Source organism: Geotrypetes seraphini, chromosome 14, assembly GCF_902459505.1.
Source record: "Geotrypetes seraphini chromosome 14, aGeoSer1.1, whole genome shotgun sequence".
Taxonomy (NCBI): Eukaryota; Metazoa; Chordata; class Amphibia; order Gymnophiona; family Dermophiidae; genus Geotrypetes; species Geotrypetes seraphini.
In genome coordinates this window covers 17,612,707-17,634,458 of record NC_047097.1, presented here as the reverse complement: position 1 = coordinate 17,634,458, position 21,752 = coordinate 17,612,707, and the positions used below count along the sequence as shown (strand labels likewise).

At 39.0% G+C, this 21,752-nt stretch overlaps 1 protein-coding gene across 1 annotated transcript in view; it reads right to left on the bottom strand.

Moving 5' to 3' along the window:
* Positions 1 to 2,350: 2,350 nt before the first annotated feature.
* Positions 2,351 to 21,752, bottom strand: part of TRPM7 (transient receptor potential cation channel subfamily M member 7) — a 190,791-nt gene continuing 171,389 nt past the window's right edge. Inside the window, exons 35-39 of the mRNA XM_033919897.1 lie at positions 18,934 to 19,016; positions 18,168 to 18,373; positions 12,427 to 12,478; positions 9,602 to 9,708; positions 2,351 to 3,407 (exon numbers count right to left, since the gene is read on the bottom strand). Coding sequence (XP_033775788.1) covers positions 3,283 to 3,407; positions 9,602 to 9,708; positions 12,427 to 12,478; positions 18,168 to 18,373; positions 18,934 to 19,016 — 573 coding nt within the window. The 3' untranslated portion in view covers positions 2,351 to 3,282. The remainder of the gene's footprint in view (positions 3,408 to 9,601; positions 9,709 to 12,426; positions 12,479 to 18,167; positions 18,374 to 18,933; positions 19,017 to 21,752) is intronic.

Sequence of the window (21,752 nt, the reverse complement as noted above, 5' to 3'; positions counted from 1 at the left end):
TTGATCAATTACCCTTTCGGTGAAGAAGTATTTCCTGGTGTCCCAATGAAATCTTCCCCACCTGAGTTTTAGCGGATGCCCTCTTGTCGCCGTGGGACCCGTAAGAAAAAAAGATTTCTTCTTCCACCTCAATGTGGCCCGTGATGTATTTGAATGTTTCTATCATGTCCCCCCTTTCTCTGCGCTCTTTGAGAGAATATAAGCGCAGCCTGTTCAGACGTTCTTCATATGGAAGATCTCTAAGTCCTGAGACCATTCTAGTGGCCATTCGCTGAATCGACTCCATTCTCTTCACATCTTTTTGATAATGTGGCCTCCAAAACTGAACACAGTACTCCAGGTGAGGTCTCACCATGGATCTGTATAACGGCAGTATGACTTCAGGCTTTCAGCTGATGAAGCTCTTTCTGATGCAACCCTGCATTTGTCTAGGTTTTGTTGAAGCTTTCTCCACCTGATTGGCAGCTTTCATATCTTCCAGGATGATTACTCTCAAGTCCCGTTCTGCTACAGTTCTTGTTAGGTTTTCACCATTCAGGATGTATGTTCTGCATGGATTTCCGCTACCAAGGTGCATTACCTTACATTTTTTGACATTAAAATTCAGTTGCCAAGTACTGGACCATTGTTCCAGTAAAAGTAGGTCCTGCTCCATAGTGTCGGGCATGGTTGCGCTGTCAGGTTTGCTGCTCTGCCCACAACGTTGCATAGTTTAGCGTCATCGGCAAATAATGTAATTTTGCCTCGAAGTCAGAGGCAGATCCCTTACAAAGATATTAAATAGTATCGGGCCCAGGACTGAGCCCTGCAGTACTCCACTGGTCACTTCCGACGTTTTTGAGGGAATACCGTTTACCATCACCCTTTGAAGTCTGCTGCTAAGCCAGTCTTCTACCCATGCAGTCAAGTGTTTCTCCTAGGCCCATCGTGTTCATCTTGTTCAATAAACTACGGTGTGGGACACTATCAAAAGCCTTATTAAGTCTAAATACACGATGTCCAGGGACTCTCCCCCATCCAGTTTTTTTGTTACCCAGTCAAAGAAGTTTATCAGATTGGACAAGACCTTCTCTTCATAAAGCCATGCTGGTGGGGATCCCTCAGTCTTTCGTCATCCAGAATCGTGTCCAATTTTTTTTTAATCAACGTTTCCATACTATTGATGTGAGACTCACCAGTCTGTAATTTTCGGCCTCTGACCTGCATCCCTCTTTGTGAAGTGGAATAACGGCAGTTTTCCAGTCCATGGGAACTTTTCCCTTGCTTAGGGAAAGATTGAAAAGCTCAGTTAACGGTTCTGCCAGGACATCTCTCAATTCCCGAAGTACTCTGGGGTGTAGATTATCCAGGCCCATAGCTTTGTTTATTTTTAGCTTTGATAGCTCATGGTAGACATTGCTCGTGGTAAATTCAAAGTCCCGGAATGGGTCCTCCGAGCACCCCTTTGTCTGTAGCTGAGGTCCGGATCCTGGTGCTTCGCGGGTAAAGACTGAGCAGAAGTAGTTATTGAGTAGTTCTGCTTTGTCTGCGTCCGAGTCTACGAAGTTACCATCAGGTTTCTTTAGGCGTGCAATACTGCTTGTGTTCTTCTTCCTGTCACTAATATACTTAAAAAAGGATTTATCCCCTTTTTTAACCTGTCTTGCTATATTTTCTTCCATCCAGAGTTTGGCCTCCCTGACTGCCGTTTTAACATTTCTAGATTTCGCCAGATAGGTTTCTTTAGCTTCCGGTCGTTGTGATTGTTTGTAGGTTATGAATGCTTTTTTAGTTCTGAGATCTCCGCAGAGAACCACTGTGGTCTATTTTTTCTGCGCCATTTGCTCACGGTTTTTATGTATATGTTGGTTGCTTCTTGCAGAGTTGATTTCAGAGTCGACCATAGTACCTCCACACTGTCTGTAGGGCTCTGGTTTTGCAGCGCTTTGTAGACATAGTCCCCCATGCACTGAAAGTTTGCTCCTTTAAAATTTAGGACCTTAGTTGATGTATTTGACTTAGTGATTCCTTTCTTCAGGTGGAACCACACCATGTTGTGGTTGCTGGAGGCCAAAGCTTCTCCCACCGATACCTCTGTGACACTGTCCCCGTTGGTGAGTAGCATGTCGATGCCCATTCCTCGAGCCCGATTATGTCACATTGCAGATCTTCGCAATCCCCCTGCATCTTCACTACTCTGAACAACTTCGTATTGTCCGCAAATTTAATCACACCTCACTCGTCGTACCTATGTCCAGATCCTAATTGACATTCAATGTTATCAAATGTTCTCCAATGCAAATCGGCAAGAGTAGAATGGTTGTTGGCAGTAGAAACAGCAAGAGGATAAAGAAAACAAGGACAAGAGGTCTGTAAACAAGAATAAATTTATTTGAGATTCTTCTTTAAGAATTTAAGGATATATAAAATGTATACAGCATTATGCCTTAAGTAATACACTTTATCTTCTCCTGTCAACATAAAACACCATTTAAATAGCTATTTTGTTCGTGTTTTAGGACTGTATCTATAAGATACACTACTGAATAAAAACAGAGGACATCTACATTGCCCTTCAATTAAAAATTACATTTAGTACCTATATAACAAAAGGATCCCAGCCTGAAAGTTCTGGTAGCCAACAGTGTTTCGATGTCAAACATTTAACAATATTAGTGACAGAATTTCATTGGCATCAAATTGTATTGCAGTCTCCCATACTTTATATAATCTTAAAAACATCACTATCCATTTTTATTAAAAATGTACCAGATGGTAGCATTAAATACATTTTAACAGACTTAGAAATTTGTATACACACTGTTTTCATAGACTTGTATGAGGTCTTTGGAAGGCTTTACTTCTGAAGATGTCATAATACATAAGAAAATGCAATTTCCCATTCGGTCATAAAAGGCAACAACTCATTTGCAATAACAAGTACTATATAAGTTGATTATATCAGCCTAGCAAGGCTTTATATATTATTTAACAATGAACTGAGACTTGAAATGTATAAAAAGTAATTTCATTCTGCACAATTATTTTATCATAAATACTTCTTTACCTATTTTGAATTATCAACTACTCATCATCTCCCGCAGCTAAATCATTACTGACCATGGCTAAACTCAGTTCTCTTTCAGAGTCCTGTAAACAAGGACTCGTTACTGTACCACACATTTAAAAGTCCACTTGTAGCAGCTGGCCTTCTATTTCTTAAAACTTCATAAGAGAAAAGGAAATAAAAAGCATTAAAAACGCTCCTAAGGAGTTAGCAGAGCCAGGGTTTACGATACGCCACTATAGCATCAGGCGAACAGAATTCTGTGATTCTTTGGTGCTGCTGCCTGGCTCAGTCGCTGATTCTGGAGACTCATCCTGAGGGAAAATCCCTTTGTCAGGTGTATAGTCATTCCTCTTCAGATCTATAAAACGTAAAAAAAAATTAAGTCACTGTGTTTAAGAAAATGTATTTAAAGCATGGCTCGTCTTTTGAAATGCTCCCTGACCTTTTCTCTTTCTCAACCAACAGACATAAGAGAAGCTCACACTTGAATTTTGTTTCTCCACTGGTTAGAGCAGGGATCTCCAAAGTCCCTCCTTGAGGGCCGAATCCAGTCGGGTTTTCAGGATTTCCCCAATGAATATGCATTGAAAGCAGTACATGCACATAGATCTCATGCATATTCATTGGGGAAATCTTGAAAACCCGACTGGATTCGGCCCTCAAGGAGGGACTTTGGAGACCCCTGTGTTAAGAGGACGTAAATTTAAAAGACGTCATCAACATCTTTTCTCACATCAGGCAGCATTATGGGGTAAAGATCTGGAACAATTGCTTATGCCTACTACTTATGGGGAATCTAGGAAACACCTAAAAATATATCTGTTCCTGACCTGTACTATCTTATTCCACAATAACTGATCTCTAGAGCTGTTAATCACTAGCTTTTAACTTTGTTAATTCCACTCAATTTGTAGCATCTTTTAATCATTGTAAACCACATAGAACTTCACGGTCCTGCGGTATATAAACTCTTAATATTATTAAACCAGTCAGAATAAACATTACCATTAGTCAATTTAGAGGATATTCAATAGAAGCATGCACACATCATCAGGCCCAAAGGAAAAAGGGCATGGAGTGCTATTCGCAAATGCCTTCCTTAGGATACTAATCACCCAAAAATTAGGGCCAGTAGGTAAACCCCAAAACCAGTGACTGCAGAGAATGAGAAAATCACTATGCACGTTCAGTAGCCAGAAGTGTCAAAATCATTTAAGTCACATCCCACCACATTTTTCTAGGGTGCTTTTCAAACAACATTCATATTTGGTTTATTTTACTCTTGAATTGCCTGAAACAAGGTCTCAGCAAGTGAGGCTTAAAAGATGCCCTGCCACAATCCTATAACTTATGCCTTTTGAATTGTGCTGTAATAGAAGATTTCTCACATGATTCCAGGTTATATAATCTCAGTAACTATGAATATTTACAGTGATGTTTTCTGTGGTTTCTCCCAACCCACACACTTTTGAGGCCCTAGGTAAGAACATTATGAAATGTGATTACATAGCTATATCCACCCTGGCTACATAGACTATAACAAGTTAATCATAGGCTCCTCTTGCAGCTGAGAACCACAGCAGGAACAACTCAAACTTGAGAAAAACCTGCGTCGGTCTCGCTTGCAGAGCAAAACTACACTCTGCACCTTTAACACAGCACAGTGTGGAAAAACGTTTTGCTCTGCAACCGAGACCGACCCAGGTTTTTCTCAAGTTTGAGTTGTTCCTGCTGTGGTTCTCGGCTGCAAGAGGAGCCTATGATTAACTTGGTCTAGCCTATGCAGCCATGGTGGCTGAATGAGGCTTGGTGAGCGTTTGGATTACTTCACCCGGTTTCTGAGGCTCATTTTAAGTAATATTTGTGGCTCGTGCCTTTCTCAGCACTGTGTGGGAAGTTTGTCAAGATTAAAATTGATTTTTGAAGTTGTATTTGACAAATTTACTTTTATAAAAGTTTTTTTGCATGTAGAAGTGCACATCTTTATATCCCACATTTTAGAAATTAATCTGGTGCAGAACAATTCAAACAAAATAATTTGCATCTTCAGTAACAAAGTCAGAATATCTTCTACAGAAGGCGCCCCCACCCTTACTATATTGGAAATGTAACTTTCAGTTAACTTGGGACCAATTTGTGGTGTAAAAGCTAAAATAAAAGTTAATGTAATAAAAAAATGACAAATTTCAACTATTTTCCTTTTCTTTCAAACACAACTTACCTGGAACTAGACTGAGAATTACACTTGAGTTTTCATTTACATCTACACAGGGGTTTGCCTTCTATTTTATAGCCACTCCAAACAAATTTAGAAACAAAGAAACATGATGGCAGATAAAGGCCAAATGGCCCATCTAGTCTGCCCATCCACTGTAACCATTATCTCTTTCTCTCTCCGAGAGATCCCATGTGCCTATCCTATGCCCTCTTGAATTCAGACACAGTCTCTGTCTCCACCACCTCTTCCGGGAGACTGTTCCACATATCTACCACCCTTTCCGTAAAAAAGTATTTCCTTAGATTACTCCGGAGCCTATCACCTCTTAACTTCATCCTATGCCCTCTCATTGCAGAGTTTCCTTTCAAATGAGACTCGACTCATGCACATTTACATTACATAGGTATTTAAATGTCTCTATCATATCTCCCCTCTCCCGCTTTTCCTCCAAAGTATATAGATTGAGATCTTTAAGTCTGTCCCCATGCCCCTTATGAAGACCACACACTATTTTAGTAGTCTTCCTCTGGACCGACTCCATCCTTTTTATAGCTTTTTGAAGGTGCAGCCTCCAGAATTGTGCACAATATTCTAAATTAGGTCTCACCAAAATCTTATACAGGGGCATCAATACCTCCTTTTTCCCACTAGCCATACCTCTCCCTATGCAACCCTTCTAGCTTTCGCCATCACCTTTTCAACCTGTTTGGCCACCTTAAGATCATCACATACAATCACACCCAAGTTGCAGTAAGTACTCAGCCAGAGTCCACAAACATCTATCTAACTGAATGAATATTAGCTGAGCAGATTTGATGCACCATTTTGGTCTTCTACTGCTGTCATTTACTGTTATGCACCAGAAATCCTTCTAGAACCTTGTAAACCCTGTAAACATAGGCCCCTCCTCTAGCCACTAGGTATCATCATTGCGCTATGACTAACTCTGTTCCCCCCAAGTGCTATGAGCACTGTACTTTACAATCCTAGTCAAAATTGGGTAGCCTGACCCAGGAATTGAATCAAGGTCTTTTGCAGATGCCACTAAGCCAAATACTTAAATCATGATTTCTACAAACTGATGAAAAAACCTTGTTTGAAATTTATATATGGATTTTTCTGTTTGCCAGCTAAGAGGTCAAATCTTTAATTTTAAGATTTTACTTGTAATGCAAAGAAAAATTAGATACTTTGTGGCTGGGTCATAAAATTAAACACATATTTGCAGTAAGAAATGGGAAGTGAGATTTGGGAAGGACTTCCGGTGACGTAGCCAGAGCTGATGGCTGAGTAGCTTGCAAGCGTGAGCGCGACTGCATCAAATTTGGCGAGCAGTCCTGTGTGATTCTTGGACTGGGTGAACGACTCCTGCTTAGGAACAAAATGGAAATATGACGAGCAAAAAACCCAGACCAGATCTCAAGATTTTTACATTTCACACAGGAGAGGAGAATAGCCCTGCGGCAGCCAAGATGGCGATGTGACAAGGAGACGCCAATCAGAATGCACTTAGCAAGGAGTCCATTGAGCCACTGGAGCCACCCTCTACAGAACTGGTACTGGCAAGCAAAGATGATCGACAAGTCAATGAAGCCGTCCATGCAATGCGTAGTGGCGGTGAAAAGGGCGAACAGAATGCTAGGAATGATTAAGAAGTGGATCGGAGAAGGTTATCATGCAGCTGTACCAGGCCATGTATGCCCTCACCTGGAATACTACATCCAGCACTGGTTGCCGTACATCAGGGACGTCAAAGTCCCTCGTCGAGGGCCGCAATCAGGTCGGGTTTTCAGGATTTCCCCAATGAATATGCATGAAATCTATTAGCATACAATGAAAACAGTGCATGCAAATAGATCTCATGCATATTTATTGGGGAAATCCTGAAAACCCAACTGGATCGTGGCCCTCGAGGAGAGACTTTGACACCCCTGCCGTACATGAAGAAGGACACAGTACTACTCGAAAGGGTCCAGAGAAGAGCGACTAAAATGGTTAAGGGGCTGGAGGAGTTGCCGTTCAGTGAGAGATTAGAGAAACTGGGCCTCTTCTCCCTTGAAAAGAGGAGACAGAGAGGGGACATGATCAAAACATTCAAGATAATGAAGGGAATAAACTTAGTAGATAAAGACAGGTTGTTCACTCTCTCCAAGGTAGAGAGAACGAGAGGGCACTCTCTAAAGTTAAAAGGGGATAGATTCCGTACTAACATAAGGAACTACTTCTTCACCCAGAGAGTGGTAGAAAACTGGAACACTCTTCCGGAGGCTGTTATAGGGGAAAACGCCCTCCAGGGTTTCAAGACAAAGTTAGACAAGCTCCTGCTGAACCAGAACGTACACAGATAAAGCTAGTCTCAGTTAGGGCACTAGTCTTTGACCTAAGGTGAGTGGACTGCTGGGCACGATGGACCACTGGTCTGACCCAGCAGCAGCAATTCTTATATTCTTATGTTCTTAACAATGGATGGGTGATATTGGTATTCAAATCTTGCAGAGGGAATCTGGAGTTAAGTATTGGAAATTGGATGATTCTCTGTTATTAGATCCACAAAATATAGAACAAATAGGTAAAGAATTACAAAACCATTTAATGACTAATATGGATGGGGTAACATCCCCGATAGCTATATGGGAAGCACTGAAAGCAGTATTTAGAGGGAAATTCATCTCATTAGGATCATACAAATATAATTTAAAAGTGAAAAAAAGGAGGGATCTCTTATCTCAGATTTATCAACTGGAATTAGATTATAAAAAAGGGAAGAATACTAACAAGAAACTTATAGATCAGAAACTGTTAGATAAGATAAACAAGTTAAGATTAAGGCTACAGGAGATGGATTTGGCTTATATTAATGTAAAATTGCAATTACTACAGCAATACTATTTTGAATTAGCTAATAAAACAGGGAAGCTGTTAGCTCATAAATTACATAAGAAAGCGTTAAGAAATTATATCACTAGAATAACTGACCAAAATGGTAAACAGTGTACAAATTCTTCCCAAATTCAAGACGCCTTCTTGCATTACTATAAGAAATCATATAATCCTGAGCATGAAGAATCTGAGACCCTCTCCAAATTTTTTGACCCTCTGAATATTCCCTCCTTGCTAAAGGGTGAATCTGAACAGCTGTCTATGCCACATAATGAAGAAGAGGTTTTATGGGCTATCAAGGATATGAAAACTGGAAAAACACCTGGTTTGGATGGTTATTCAACCAGGTTTCATAAAATCTTTAAAAGTTATTTGGTCAAACCATTGGTAGCCTTTTTTAATGGTATAGAAAAGGGTTCCTTACTGCCACTTTCATGGAGACTAGCTGGAATCACTTTAATCTTGAAACAAGATAAAGATCCAACCAACTGTGGTTCATACTGACCATTATCACTCTTAGGAGTAGATTATAAGATCTTTACAAAAATATTAGCAAATAGATTGCAACGATATGTCCCACAATTGGTGAAAGATGATCAAGCAGGTTTTATAAGAGGTTGATGAAGTATGCCATTTATTATGGAAAGTTGAACACTCAGCCTTAATTCTAGGAATAGATGTGGAGAAGGCCTTTGACAGGGTCTATTGGCCCTACCTGTTTAAATTGCTAAAGGAAATGGGCTTTATGGGAACCTTTATGATATGGGTACAAGCACTTTATTTGACCCTCCTTGCTTGTTTAAGGATTAATGGATCATATTCAGAAAGCTTCCAATTGAAAAGAGGGACCCGTCAAGACTGTGCTCTATCTCCGATTCTTTTCTCCATAGCTATGGAACCCTTAGACCAATTAGTGTGTCAACATTCTGATATTCAAGGTATTAAATATGGGCAGTCGGAACAAAAAATATTGCTATTTGCTAATGATATTCTTTTCACATTGGCTAATCCATAGATTCTTTATTGACAGTAATGCAGATATTAGATCTTTTTGCTCAGGTATCAGGATTCAAAATCAATGTAAATAAATCTGAGATTCTGGATCTCTTTTTGGATGAGAGGGAAAAATTATATATAAAAGAGAAATTCCCCTTTAAATGGACTATCTACACCATCAGTGATGCCTAACTTATTACGGACTTTTGTACTATTACAGCATTGTCAGAGCTGGCCTAGTATTATGCAACTTAATCTGGTCCTCCTAAAGTTAGAAGGTGCTTATATTTCAACTCAAAATTAAGGCTCCTTGATTTCCTTATCCCCAGAGAGCTTGAAAAGACTGCAAGCCTTCTGGGTATAGGAAAATTTTTGTTACGCCTGAATAAACTAAACAACCACAACTGAAAAATCATGAGCTAAATCCTAAATTGCTTTGATTTATGCTAATCTCTTACCTGGAAGTTTAAGTTTCCTACAACAGGAATTACAGTGATGTTTTGCACGGAAGTTTTTGATTGCATCATCTCCCAAGTTTGCTGGACCAAACACCATATCATAAGATCTTTAAAAATTAAAAGGAATACAATGATTTATCTACAGATTAGAAAACTAAAGAATTTCCATTTTTACTATGTTACCAAACCTATATGGCTCAATTATAAAATCATTCTTATTAACTAAGAACTGGAATGATAGGCCTTTGTCGCCATTTTTAAGAGTCATTATTTTCATTGCTTTGAAAAGATAACCCTGGAGTTTATGAACACTAAAGAGTAAAGCTTAATTTGCTTTCTTTCCTTCCATTTTGTTTTATTCCTCCTTCCCACCTTAGTATGTCTGTCCTTGTATTGTCTCCCCTAGTATTGTCTTTACCCATCTTCTTCAGGTTGGGCAGACTGGATGTACCATTTGGGTCTTTATCTGCCGTCATCTACTATGTTACTATGTAGATTTTTATTTCTGTGGAGCACTTAGGGTCAACCTTTTGGTTGTGCTGTTTTTTACCATTAACATTAGCTGATGGTAGGATTAAGAATCATCCATACTGAAAAGACCACTTTTTTTTTTTTTAAACCAATACCTGCTTTGCAAATGAAGAGGCGACCACCCCTGCTCTGCAATGTAAAAACTTCAAATTTGTCTAACAAAAAGCCCACCGCTGAAAGTGGGACTGGGGAGTCCAGTAATTGTTTCATATATTGATTAACAGCCCTCCAAACCCGTCATAATTTGGGACATCCCCCAAAATCAGGGCAAAAAAAGAACTAAGTAGTTGATTACATTCTGACAAAGAGGGTGTGATATCCCCCCCCCCCCCGTATGAAAAATCTGAGATTAAGTCAAGTAGGCTCAGTGAATTACTTGAAACTGATATTCCCACAACTCTTTGCTAAGTGCTACTTAAGGAGTTCTAGAGAGCAACTTTAGAAGATCCAAATATGCAGGATGTCTAAGTCTGAGCTCCAACGTGTAAAATACTCAAGTCCTACTGAGGGGATATATCCACCAGAGCTTTATGAAATGCAGATACTGAGAGATCATCATGTTTAATTAAGACCAGAAAGAACTTTATTTTAAGACTATGCTGAGCAGATGACACTTCATACCTATACGTAACTACACAGTCTTAGTTGATAAGCAAAAATATAATTAATCTCAGTAAGGGAACCACCACCCAACATTTCTAAGGGGAGTATCTTGTCATCTTGTTGAACTACTGTACATGTTCCAAATGGGATATACCCCATATAGGTAAAAGGTTTGAAACCCTGGAATCTATATTCCAATATCTCAGGGATCTCAAAGTCCCTCCTCGAGGGCCGCAATCCAGTCGGGTTTTCAGGATTTCCCCAATGAATATGCATTGAAAGCAGCGCATGCACATAGAACTCATGCATATTCATTGGGGAAATCCTGAAAACCCGACTGGATTGCGGCCCTCAAGGAGGGACTTTGAGATCCCTGCAATATCTTGTCAAATCCTACAAAGTGCTCATAAGGGGAGTATTAATACACTTTGCCTCAGGTAAGTTGGCAACGACCTCAATGGAGCCTGCAGCAAAAAAGTGAAATGCCAAGGAGAAAAATATTTTCTCAGCCTGCACCGGGGTATAATCTTGTTGTTCTAAGAACCAGTCTCCCAGATGATGATACAGACAGGCCTGATTACGTTTATATATATAGCAGGTAAACCCATTCCTCCCATCTTCCAAGATCTAAACACCTTCAATTTCTTCCCCCGGCAGAATCATGAATAGCATTCTATATAAAACTTTCAGATCTTTTTTTCATAATTTAATTGGTAACATTTGTAGAACATACAACCATTGTGGCAATTCAACTATTTTAAACAAATAGATTCTCCCATGCAGGATGAGAGGGAGGTGCATGCAATTAGCTAAAGATGTCAGTCATTTCTAACAATCGTGACACGTTGATGTCATATAGATCCAAAGTATTCATAGACAATTGGATTCCTAAATACCTAAATGAGTGATTTGCCTGTTTTAACGGAAATTGTCCCCACTACTCATTACGGACTGCCGCCAATGAGATCGAAGAAGCGATTTTGAAAAATTCAACTCAAAACCTGAAAAATCACCATATTCAGCAAATAATTCCATTAAGGTGGAAAGAGAAGATTGGGGGGTGGAGGAATAATAATGTGTATCAAAAGATCCTTAGCAAATGCTGAGATTTTAAACTCACACTGATGGAAATGTATTCCTCTGACTTCTAGATTTGCACAAACATCCCTACTCAAGGGATTTAAACTCAGCACAAAAAGGGAATAAGAAGCATCCCTGGTGCATACCCTGATGGACCTCAAATAGTTGTGATTGAACCCCATTCACCCATATCATAGCTCTAGGATCTGAATATAAAACACCTATTGTGTCTTTAAAGAAACCATCTAAGCCATATTTCCATTAAGGTTTCAAAACATGTGGTCAAATGCCTTCTCCGCGTCAAAACTAATGAGCAGAGAAGGCAACCTCCTGATGGTGAACCATCTCAAGACACCAGAATCGACCTATATTTTTCACTTCTGTTCTCTCTCTTATAAATCCAACTTCAAATTCATCAAAGGTGGTAAAGTCTTGGCCAAATGATTTGCCAAGATTTTAGCAAACAATTTGGCTTCAAAATTCAGAAGGGAGATGGACTGACACAAATCCGAATTACAGGGGTTTTGTCCTATTTTAAACAATACTATCATTTGAGCAGTTTTATGCGACTCTGGTAACTGTCCAGACCAGACTGTGAGGACGTAACTTACCTCTTTTCTCCAGCTTTTATTACAGATGGATCTGTCAAATTCTCACCAACACCTGTCAAAAAATATAAAAGCATAATAAATTAAAATAATCTTTCTGAAATTAAATTACATTTAATGAAACTGTGAAGATTTAATAAATACTTCTTGTTGTAACTTGAGTGAACAGTATCCATTCTGGGATGACTTGTTTTATGTTTATAAGACAATGTCGTGCCAAAATTGTTTTGCTCACATTTTTAGATTTTATGTACAAATATAATACTGATATATGTGGCAAGCTACATATGATTTCTCTATGTGTTTTAGATTTATGATTTTAACTTTTTTTATGTAAGTTTACCTATGTTTTTTTCTGTAATTGTAACTTAAGTGTTCTAATGTTAATACTTTTAATCTTCTAGAAATAGCTTTTCTTCTATTGTAAATCAGCAGGATGTTCAGCCTTATCTCTACCTTTGTCTGTAAACCATGTTGACTTTTGCCTCATGCTGGCATTGTAACTTAGAAGCTGGGACTTTAGATCATTTAATTTTTTTCTGTCCCTATATAAATGCCTTTTGGAAGTTAATCTGGTCCCAAATTAATTCATTGTTAGAAAATCATGTTGCCCTTTCCTATGATACTATTTTATTTGGTACATCTATGAGATTTAAGAGTCCAATTTCTGCAAATAATAATAAACTTTTACTAATATTGACGGGAGTTGCCATTCAACATATTACTGGAAATTGGAAGGATTATACTAAGCTTAATTATATCTTTTGGTGGAATTCAGTCTGTCATATTTACAAAATGGAGAGAGTGCTTGCTATACAGCAAGGAAATTATAATAATTTTAAAAAGATTTGGGGGCCATTGATTACATATTCTAATGATCAGAAACCTTAACCAACCCTTTATTATATATGTTTATAAGTAGGGTGGGATTGGATATATGATATTTTCTTAACTGGTTTATTATTAATGGGTGGGATGGGTGGGGAGGGTTTCTTTTATGCTTTGATGATCATAAGTAAGAATGTCAAGTGATTTGTAAAATTTATTTTTGATTGAATATTATACACTTGTAAGATATGAAAACGAATAAAGATTTTTTTTTTTAAAAAAAAAAGACTTTTGCCTCATATTTCCTAAACACTTTGTGACCCTCTTGAGTTCCCTGGTCTGATCACTTTTTGATTTCACTAACATATGTTAGCCCTTATACCAGACCTAATTCTACATGACAAACAATTTCATACAGGAATTTTAAGGAACTTTCATATGATACAATACAATCTACGTTTAAACTAGATTTTTCAAAATCAACTACTACCTCAATAGATGATTTAACCAACCTATGGAATAATGCCATTCAAACTACTTTAAATAAACTTGTTCCAATACAAAATAAGGTCATTTCTGCTCGTAAATTTAGTAACCCTTGGTTTACCGCAGATCTTTTACTCCTTAAAAAACAATTAAGATCTCTTGAACGGAGATGGAGGAAGGATAAATCCCAGAAAAATCTTTCGACATACAGGGATCATATGAAATTCTATAAAACAAAAATTAATCAAACTAAAATGAAATACTATTCTGAAAAGATTTTCAAAGCTAAAAATTCTTCAATTCTCTAAAACATTCTTAACAAAATAACATCGCATAAAAAAATACACAGTCCCTACAGCCCAGGAAATCGCTGACTATCTTACAGAGAAAATTATTAATATTAGGAAGTCATTTATAAATCTTCCACTTATAAGTGATTCTGAACAGACTAATTCAGATTTGTTATCCTCCAAATGTTCGAAATTCAAAATGCCTAGTTTAAATGAGATAGAAATTGTTCTAAAAACTCTGAATATCAAAAGTTCAAAATCTGACCTAATACCACCATTACTTCTTAAACAATATTTTAAAATCTTTGGACCTCTGATTCATATATTAGTTACAGAGAGTTTAAATCAACATACGGTTCCCCTAAATTGGAAAAAATCATTTATCCGTCCAATTATTAAGGATAAAAATGTAGGTCAAGACCAACTCTCTAATTATAGACCAATATCTACTATTCCATTCTTGGCTAAATTAACAGAAAAAATTGTTTTCAACCAGATCTCTGAGTTTATAGAACAAACTAATGTGTTACATCCGAATCAAACCGGTTTTAGAAAACACCATAACACGGAACACTCTCTTCTCGGAATGACAACTTCAATTCAATATTTCTTAGATCACCATCAATCGGTGCTGTTAATTTCTCTTGATCTGTCAGCAGCGTTTGATACAATTGATCACCAATTACTCCTTGCTAGACTTCAATCTATTGGGGTTACAGATGAAGTTCTAGCTTGGTTCACATCTTACTTTAGTGAGCGTACATCAATAGTTAATTTCAATAATTCTTCATCCCTTCCATCTCAGATTTCTCATGGGGTTCCACAAGGATCTATTCTTTCACCCTAACTTTTCAATATTTTTCTAGCACCATTGATGACATTATGCCAATCTGTAGGATTTCATGTTTTTGCCTATGCCGATGATATACAATTATTACACCCCCTAAATAATAATAATATAATTGAAATTTCATCTATTAATGAGAAACTTGATCATGTACATCATTGGCTAGACAAAAACAGATTGGCTCTCAATATCAAAAAAACCAATGTTATGCTATTTCCCTGGAAAGAGAATTTTTCTCTTGTTCATCCGATTTCAATTCATAATGTTCCCCTACAATTAGTTAAAAATATAAAAATTTTAGGGGTAATTTTTGATAATAAACTAAATTTCCATGATCATATCAGTAACATTGTGAAAATCACCTTTTATAGATTACGTAAAATTCGTTCCATCTCGAAATTTCTTTGTGCTAAATCACTCACTATACTGATTCACTCTTTGGTGATGTCTAAACTTGATTACTGCAACTCTTTATTCAAAGGAATTGCACTATATGAAATTATACAGAATACAGCAATAAAATTAATAAATAATTCTAAAAAATTTGATCATGTAACACCACTTCTCAAAGAGGCGCATTGGCTTCCTGTTAATTACAGAATCACTTATAAGTTATGTATAATTATCTTTAAAACTTTGATCAACAAGACCCCTGCTTTTTTATATAGGTCACTTATTCCATATTCTGCAAAGAGAATTTTACGATCTAGCGAACAAAATCTGCTAACGATTCCATCATTAAAAATTATTACTACGAGGAGACAATTTATTTTTTCTTGTACGGCACCGCAAACATGGAACGCCCTCCCTATTACTTTACGGGAGGAGAAAGACCTTGGAAAATTTAAAACTGAGTTAAAAACTTTCCTTTTTAAAGATGCCTTTTCAACATAATTTTATACTTTATGAATTATATTTATTTGGTTAGACCTGTTTTAACTATATCCCTTTTGTATTTTCCCTCAATGTTTCTTCTTTACTTTAAAATTGTATTTCATCTCTCCTTTCCTTATGTTTAACAATGTTAAATTTAGAGTATTTTAGCCATTATTTAAAAATTGTATGTATTGTAATGTATTACACTGTTATTGTTTTTCGTTTTTTAAATTGTAAATTTTAAATGTACATCGCTTAGAATATCCGATTAAGCGATTTATCAAGTCCCCTAATAAACTTGAAAACTTGAATTGCAAGTCGCCGTGAACCTAGCTAGGCATAGTGTGATCCAGAAATCCCAGATTAGATCAGATGAATGCAATTTGTCTTTTTGGCTCAGCCGCTTCATTTAGAATCATACCACACTAGAGTTAACATTCTATATCCCTTCATTCCTTGCTATCTGAGCTTTATTCATTCTTCTATACCTTCCATCCAGCTCAAACATCACATTGAAAAATCTTTAGCCGGTAGTCATGCATGCACACTAAATTCTGGAGGGAACTGTGGTCTAAGCTGTTGCCTTGTCTGATGGATAGGACTCCCTTTGTGTATATTGTCTCTACTACCCTGGTCGTCCTGAAGAACAGAAGCTAGGCTGTTCCCTCCCCCCCTCAAATTTTCTTTAAAATCTTGATTTTGGGTAGCTAGAATTTCCACAAGTCTCTTTGAAGTTCACTAGTCCCATATCAGACTCAGTGCTGCACCTTAGGCTCTGGCCATCAGGGTATATTAAACATGAATGTTAACAAGTTTGACTGTAGTCTATAATACTACTGGAGTCAGTATCTACTGAATACTTTAGAGAACTCTTTCATATTAACGGTTCAGTTAAACGGTAAAATTTATGCTTCCAGAGGACGTAATAGGGCAGAGTATGGTACTGGGGTTTAAGAAAGGATTGGACAATTTCCTGCTGGAAAAGGGGATAGAGGGGTATTGATAGAGGATTACTGCACAGGTCCTGGACCTGTTGGGCCGCCGTGTGAACGGACTGCTGGGCACGATGGACCTCGGATCTGACCCAGCGGAGGCATTGCTTATGTTCTTATGTTGCTAAAGGTGCACCATGTGAGCTGTCCTAACTTTCCACCCTAGCAGATCATACATAGTTTTATCCGGTTCATAATCAAATGCGCGCAAGACAACAGCGCACGGACAAATGGGTGCAAGACAAGTGAGCACAACTGAGCACCAAGACAACTGAATGCAAGACATCTGAGCGAGAGACATCTGAGCGCCGGCAAGTGAGCGCAAGACATCTGAGCGAGAGACATCTGAGCGCCAGCAAGTGAGCGCAAGACATCTGAGCGAGAGACATCTGAGCGCCGGCAAGTGAGCGCAAGACATCTGAGCGAGAGACATCTGAGCGCCAGCAAGTGAGCGCAAGACATCTGAGCGAGAGACATCTGAGCGCCGGCAAGTGAGCGCAAGACATCTGAGCGAGAGACATCTGAGCGCCAGCAAGTGAGCGCAAGACATCTGAGCGAGAGACATCTGAGCGCCGGCAAGTGAGCGCAAGACATCTGAGCGAGAGACATCTGAGCGCCGGCAAGTGAGCGCAAGACATCTGAGCGAGAGACATCTGAGCGCTGGCAAGTGAGCGCAAGACATCTGAGCGAGAGACATCTGAGCGCCAGCAAGTGAGCGCAAGACATCTGAGCGAAAGACATCTGAGCGCCGGCAAGTGAGCGCAAGACATCTGAGCGAGAGACATCTGAGCGCCGGCAAGTGAGCGCAAGACATCTGAGCGAGAGACATCTGAGCGCCGGCAAGTGAGCGCAAGACATCTGAGCGAGAGATATCTGAGCGCCGGCAAGTGAGCGCAAGACATCTGAGCGAGAGATATCTGAGCGCTGGCAAGTGAGCGCAAGACATCTGAGCGAGAGACATCTGAGCGCCGGCAAGTGAGCGCAAGACATCTGAGCGAGAGACATCTGAGCGCCGGCAAGTGAGCGCAAGACATCTGAGCGAGAGACATCTGAGCGCCGGCAAGTGAGCGCAAGACATCTGAGCGAGAGATATCTGAGCGCTGGCAAGTGAGCGCAAGACATCTGAGCGAGAGACATCTGAGCGCCAGCAAGTGAGCGCAAGACATCTGAGCGAGAGACATCTGAGCGCCGGCAAGTGAGCGCAAGACATCTGAACAAGAGGCATCTGAGCGCCGGCAAGTGAGCGCAAGACATCCGAGCGCCGGCAAGTGAGCGCGTTTTTGTCCGCGCGCTGTTGTCTTGAACGCATTTGACCTGTCACCGTTTTATCCACATTAACAGTAAACTATTTTCATAAAGTCCCTTTACCAGGTAACTAAGCTTTTGTCTTAAGTTTATCCAAAGAACAGTGGTCATGATCCATACCTTGCAAATCCAGGACCAGTAACTCTCCCCTTGTGTATTCATAGGTCCAGTGGCTAAATGCCAGCATGGTTTCCTCAAGCATATTCATGGGAATGATCTCGTCACCATTATTATTGTTGTATTTTCTGAACTCCCCAGCCATGCACTCTTCAACAGCAAACCACTGTCCTGCTGAATGGCAATACAAGAGAAAAACCTCCAGGAACCTGATTAAAAACAGGAAGAAATGTTAAGCAAAGAAAATCCCCAGATGGACACAACCTGCACGTAACTCATGTTACATGACTTTTTGATGACATTTGGCTTTGTGGACAGTTTAGATCGGTAAGAATAATTGAGGTTTCCCCAGATATGTTTAGTCAGCACAAACTATTATCTTCCAAACCTTTGCAAACCTAGACTAATTCCTTTCACATGAAACATGCATAACTTCTGCAAATTGGTAGCTCTGGCATCAGCATCTTTTCTGTCAATATATCCCTTAACATTTATAGTGACTATTTTGCAGATGGTGATGTTAAACAGCATAAGATAAAGTAAGTAATTCTAATGTAAGCATTTCTTTAATAAGTCTGATGTGTGTACAAACTGATTAGTAGAGGAAAAAGGTGGATTCTTTGTTGGGATGCCTTTAAAAAACAGACCAAGAAAAGACGTTCCAAACAAGAGCACTGAAGACTACAGATCCTCTCTTCATATATTATCTGAATGAAGGCCCTATCGTCATCCAATAAGAGAACACAAAATAATTTCAATTAACACTTACCTTGGGGAATACGGGATAGATTTTGGTTTAATTTCATTAAAGGCAAATGTGAGTTTCTGGGCTGCCCTCTGCTGCTGGATTTCCTAAAAATGAAAATGACTTTCAGAAAAATACAATTTTATAGGTTGAGCCTTTGCTGTTTGTTCTTGCAGAGCATATGAGTAGCTATTTGTATTTTAGCACAAGTAGTTAAAGTGGCCACTGTACTAGCAGGGCTGTGGAGTTGGTACACCAATCCTTAGAGTCCAACCAGTGGCGTAATAAGAGGGGTGTGGACTGCCCACGGTGCCGAGTCAGTGGGGGCGCTGGCTCCTCTCCGCCGCATCCTGCCACACTCGCGCCATCCTACCCCCCCTTCCGTACTTCTGTATTATCTTCGCTAGCACAAGCAACTTCTGCCTGTTGCTTGCGCCAGCCTGGTTCCCCTCTGAATCACTTCCGGATCATGGGGCCAGAAAGCGACGCCAGAGAGAAATCCAGTGCTGGCGCAAGGAGCATGCTGCTGAAGCCACTCGTGCTGGTGAAGATTTAGAGGCATGTGGGGGTAGGGAGGGCGAGCATAAGTGTGGAATGGGGGTGCATCAACGGCTGCAGAGGGCGATGACAGAGATTAATTGTTGGATGAATTGTAACAGATTGAAATTGAATGTCCAGAAATGTTTTGTTCGTTCATTGGGATATGCTCTTCCTGATAAAATTGACTTATTAGACACTACTGTTGTAATATCCATGGAGGTAAAATATGTTGGGGTTTTACTGGATTTTTATCTGAGGTTCAGTGGGCATGTATGTGCAGTAGTAAAAAAAATATTTTTAAAATTGCATCTGTTGAACACTTTGCACCCATATTTGTCTGCCTTTATGTTTAGGACTGTCTTGCAGAGTGTGGTATTATGCTTAGACTACTGCAATTTGGTGCCTCTGGGTATACCTCATCAGTACTGGGAAAATCCCTTCTCTTCAGAATCACAGGTCTTTGGAACGACCTTACTACCCCGCTGCGGAACCTGGGCTCCCTCCAATTATTCCGCAAGCAACTGAAAACCTGGCTTTTCACTAAAATGTAATTCTATCCCCCCTTACTCTTCTCTTCTATATATAAGTTCATGTAAACCTTTTTTTTTCCTTCTCTTCCTATATTTTAAGTTCTTGTAAACCGTGCCGAGCTCCACATCCGTGGAGATGATGCGGTATATAAACTTAAGGTGCATTGTGCATTGCAGGTAGCCCAGAATGCAATTGTTCGAACTCTGTTTCGATTAAGAAAGAGTGATCATGTGAAAGAATGCTATATATCTTTGGCTAAAATTAGAACATTGAATCCTTTATAAATTACTGGTTATGGTGTATCTTTGTATATACAATAAGGCTCCAAAACATTTAATGGATAGCATTCTGCCATATGAACCACAGTGTATGTTGCGCTCGGTGACTCACGATGACCTACATATTCCGGCAGTGAAACAGCTGCGGCTAGCCGTGTCTAGAGCTCGCATATTTTCAGGTGTGGGTCCTCTCGAGTGGAATAAGTTTCTGGGATATTTCCGACAGCAATCTAGCTTGAGTAGTTTTAAGAAAATGTTGAAGAAAAACCTCTACTGTAAGATGAAATATGGGACTTGATTTATAGTTTTTTGATGTGAGGCGCTGGTAACCTCTTTGTAATTTTAGGAGGCTTTATATTAATATTATTTTGTTATATTGAGGTCTGATTTGTTGTATCGGATGTACTTTGTTGTATTGTATGGCCTTGAGAAATACAAATACAAAATACTCTTACTAGGCCGCTGACTCCAATGCCTCTATTTTTCTACAGTTCAAGTATATTTTAAACCTTTTGTTCTGGATCTAAACTACTGGTAAATATAAACTTATATTTACTAGTATTTAAGATCCAGGATAAAAAAATATATAAGTATAAAATTATAAATTTACCATACATTATCATGTCAAGTTTTTATTTTGAAGCTGGAGTCAAGAGTTGATATATTTTTACCTAGTCCAACTCCACGACTTCAAATCTATCTCTACAGCCATTTGGTTAATGCAAATAATATATTTTTGCATTGCATTGTGAGAACTATTGCCTCACCACTGCTAATACTTGCATCTGGCCAAGTAAGGTTTAGATTTATACTACTTTCCCCTCTCATCAATTGCAGGACCAGCTGCTTCTTGAAATAGTCATTTATGGCAATTAACCAATCTCTTTAGGTTGAAATTTACCTCTTATATCAGGTTTTCATTTATTAGATGTGGTTTCTAAAATAATATTTTACATTTGCTGCTACATTTGTTCATTGGCCACTTGATTTTACTTGCTTGCCGGTTCAACTCTTTAAAGATCTTTTCATGGTCATGGATGCCACACTTGATCAATCCTCATATCCACTTAGTGAGGTGGTGTGTGTACTGGGGAACTAGAAACCTTACAACTGCACTGGATCTGGTAAATATATCGCATGCCCTGCATCCCAGTGAGAGGGATTATACATACCTCTCCAGGGCCCAAGGTACGTTCTCTAGAATCAATCTCTTTTTCCTGTGTTTATTCTGCTGCAATTGGTCTTGGGGAGGGCACCTGATCAATCTCTTATATGGACGTATCTAGTGGACCTGAACCATAGATCTTGTATCTGAACCTGCAAGTTGCTTGCAGAAAACTATCAATTATGTTTTCAACTCCACCTCCTTCCCAGGAAGTTGCTCTTGCTCCTTCAGTTCATACAAAAGCAATCAAGCAGCACTGTAATGAAAGACATAACTGGGAAGAGGGAAATGGGGAGGAATTCCCAACAGTACAATTCTATTCTGCTCTG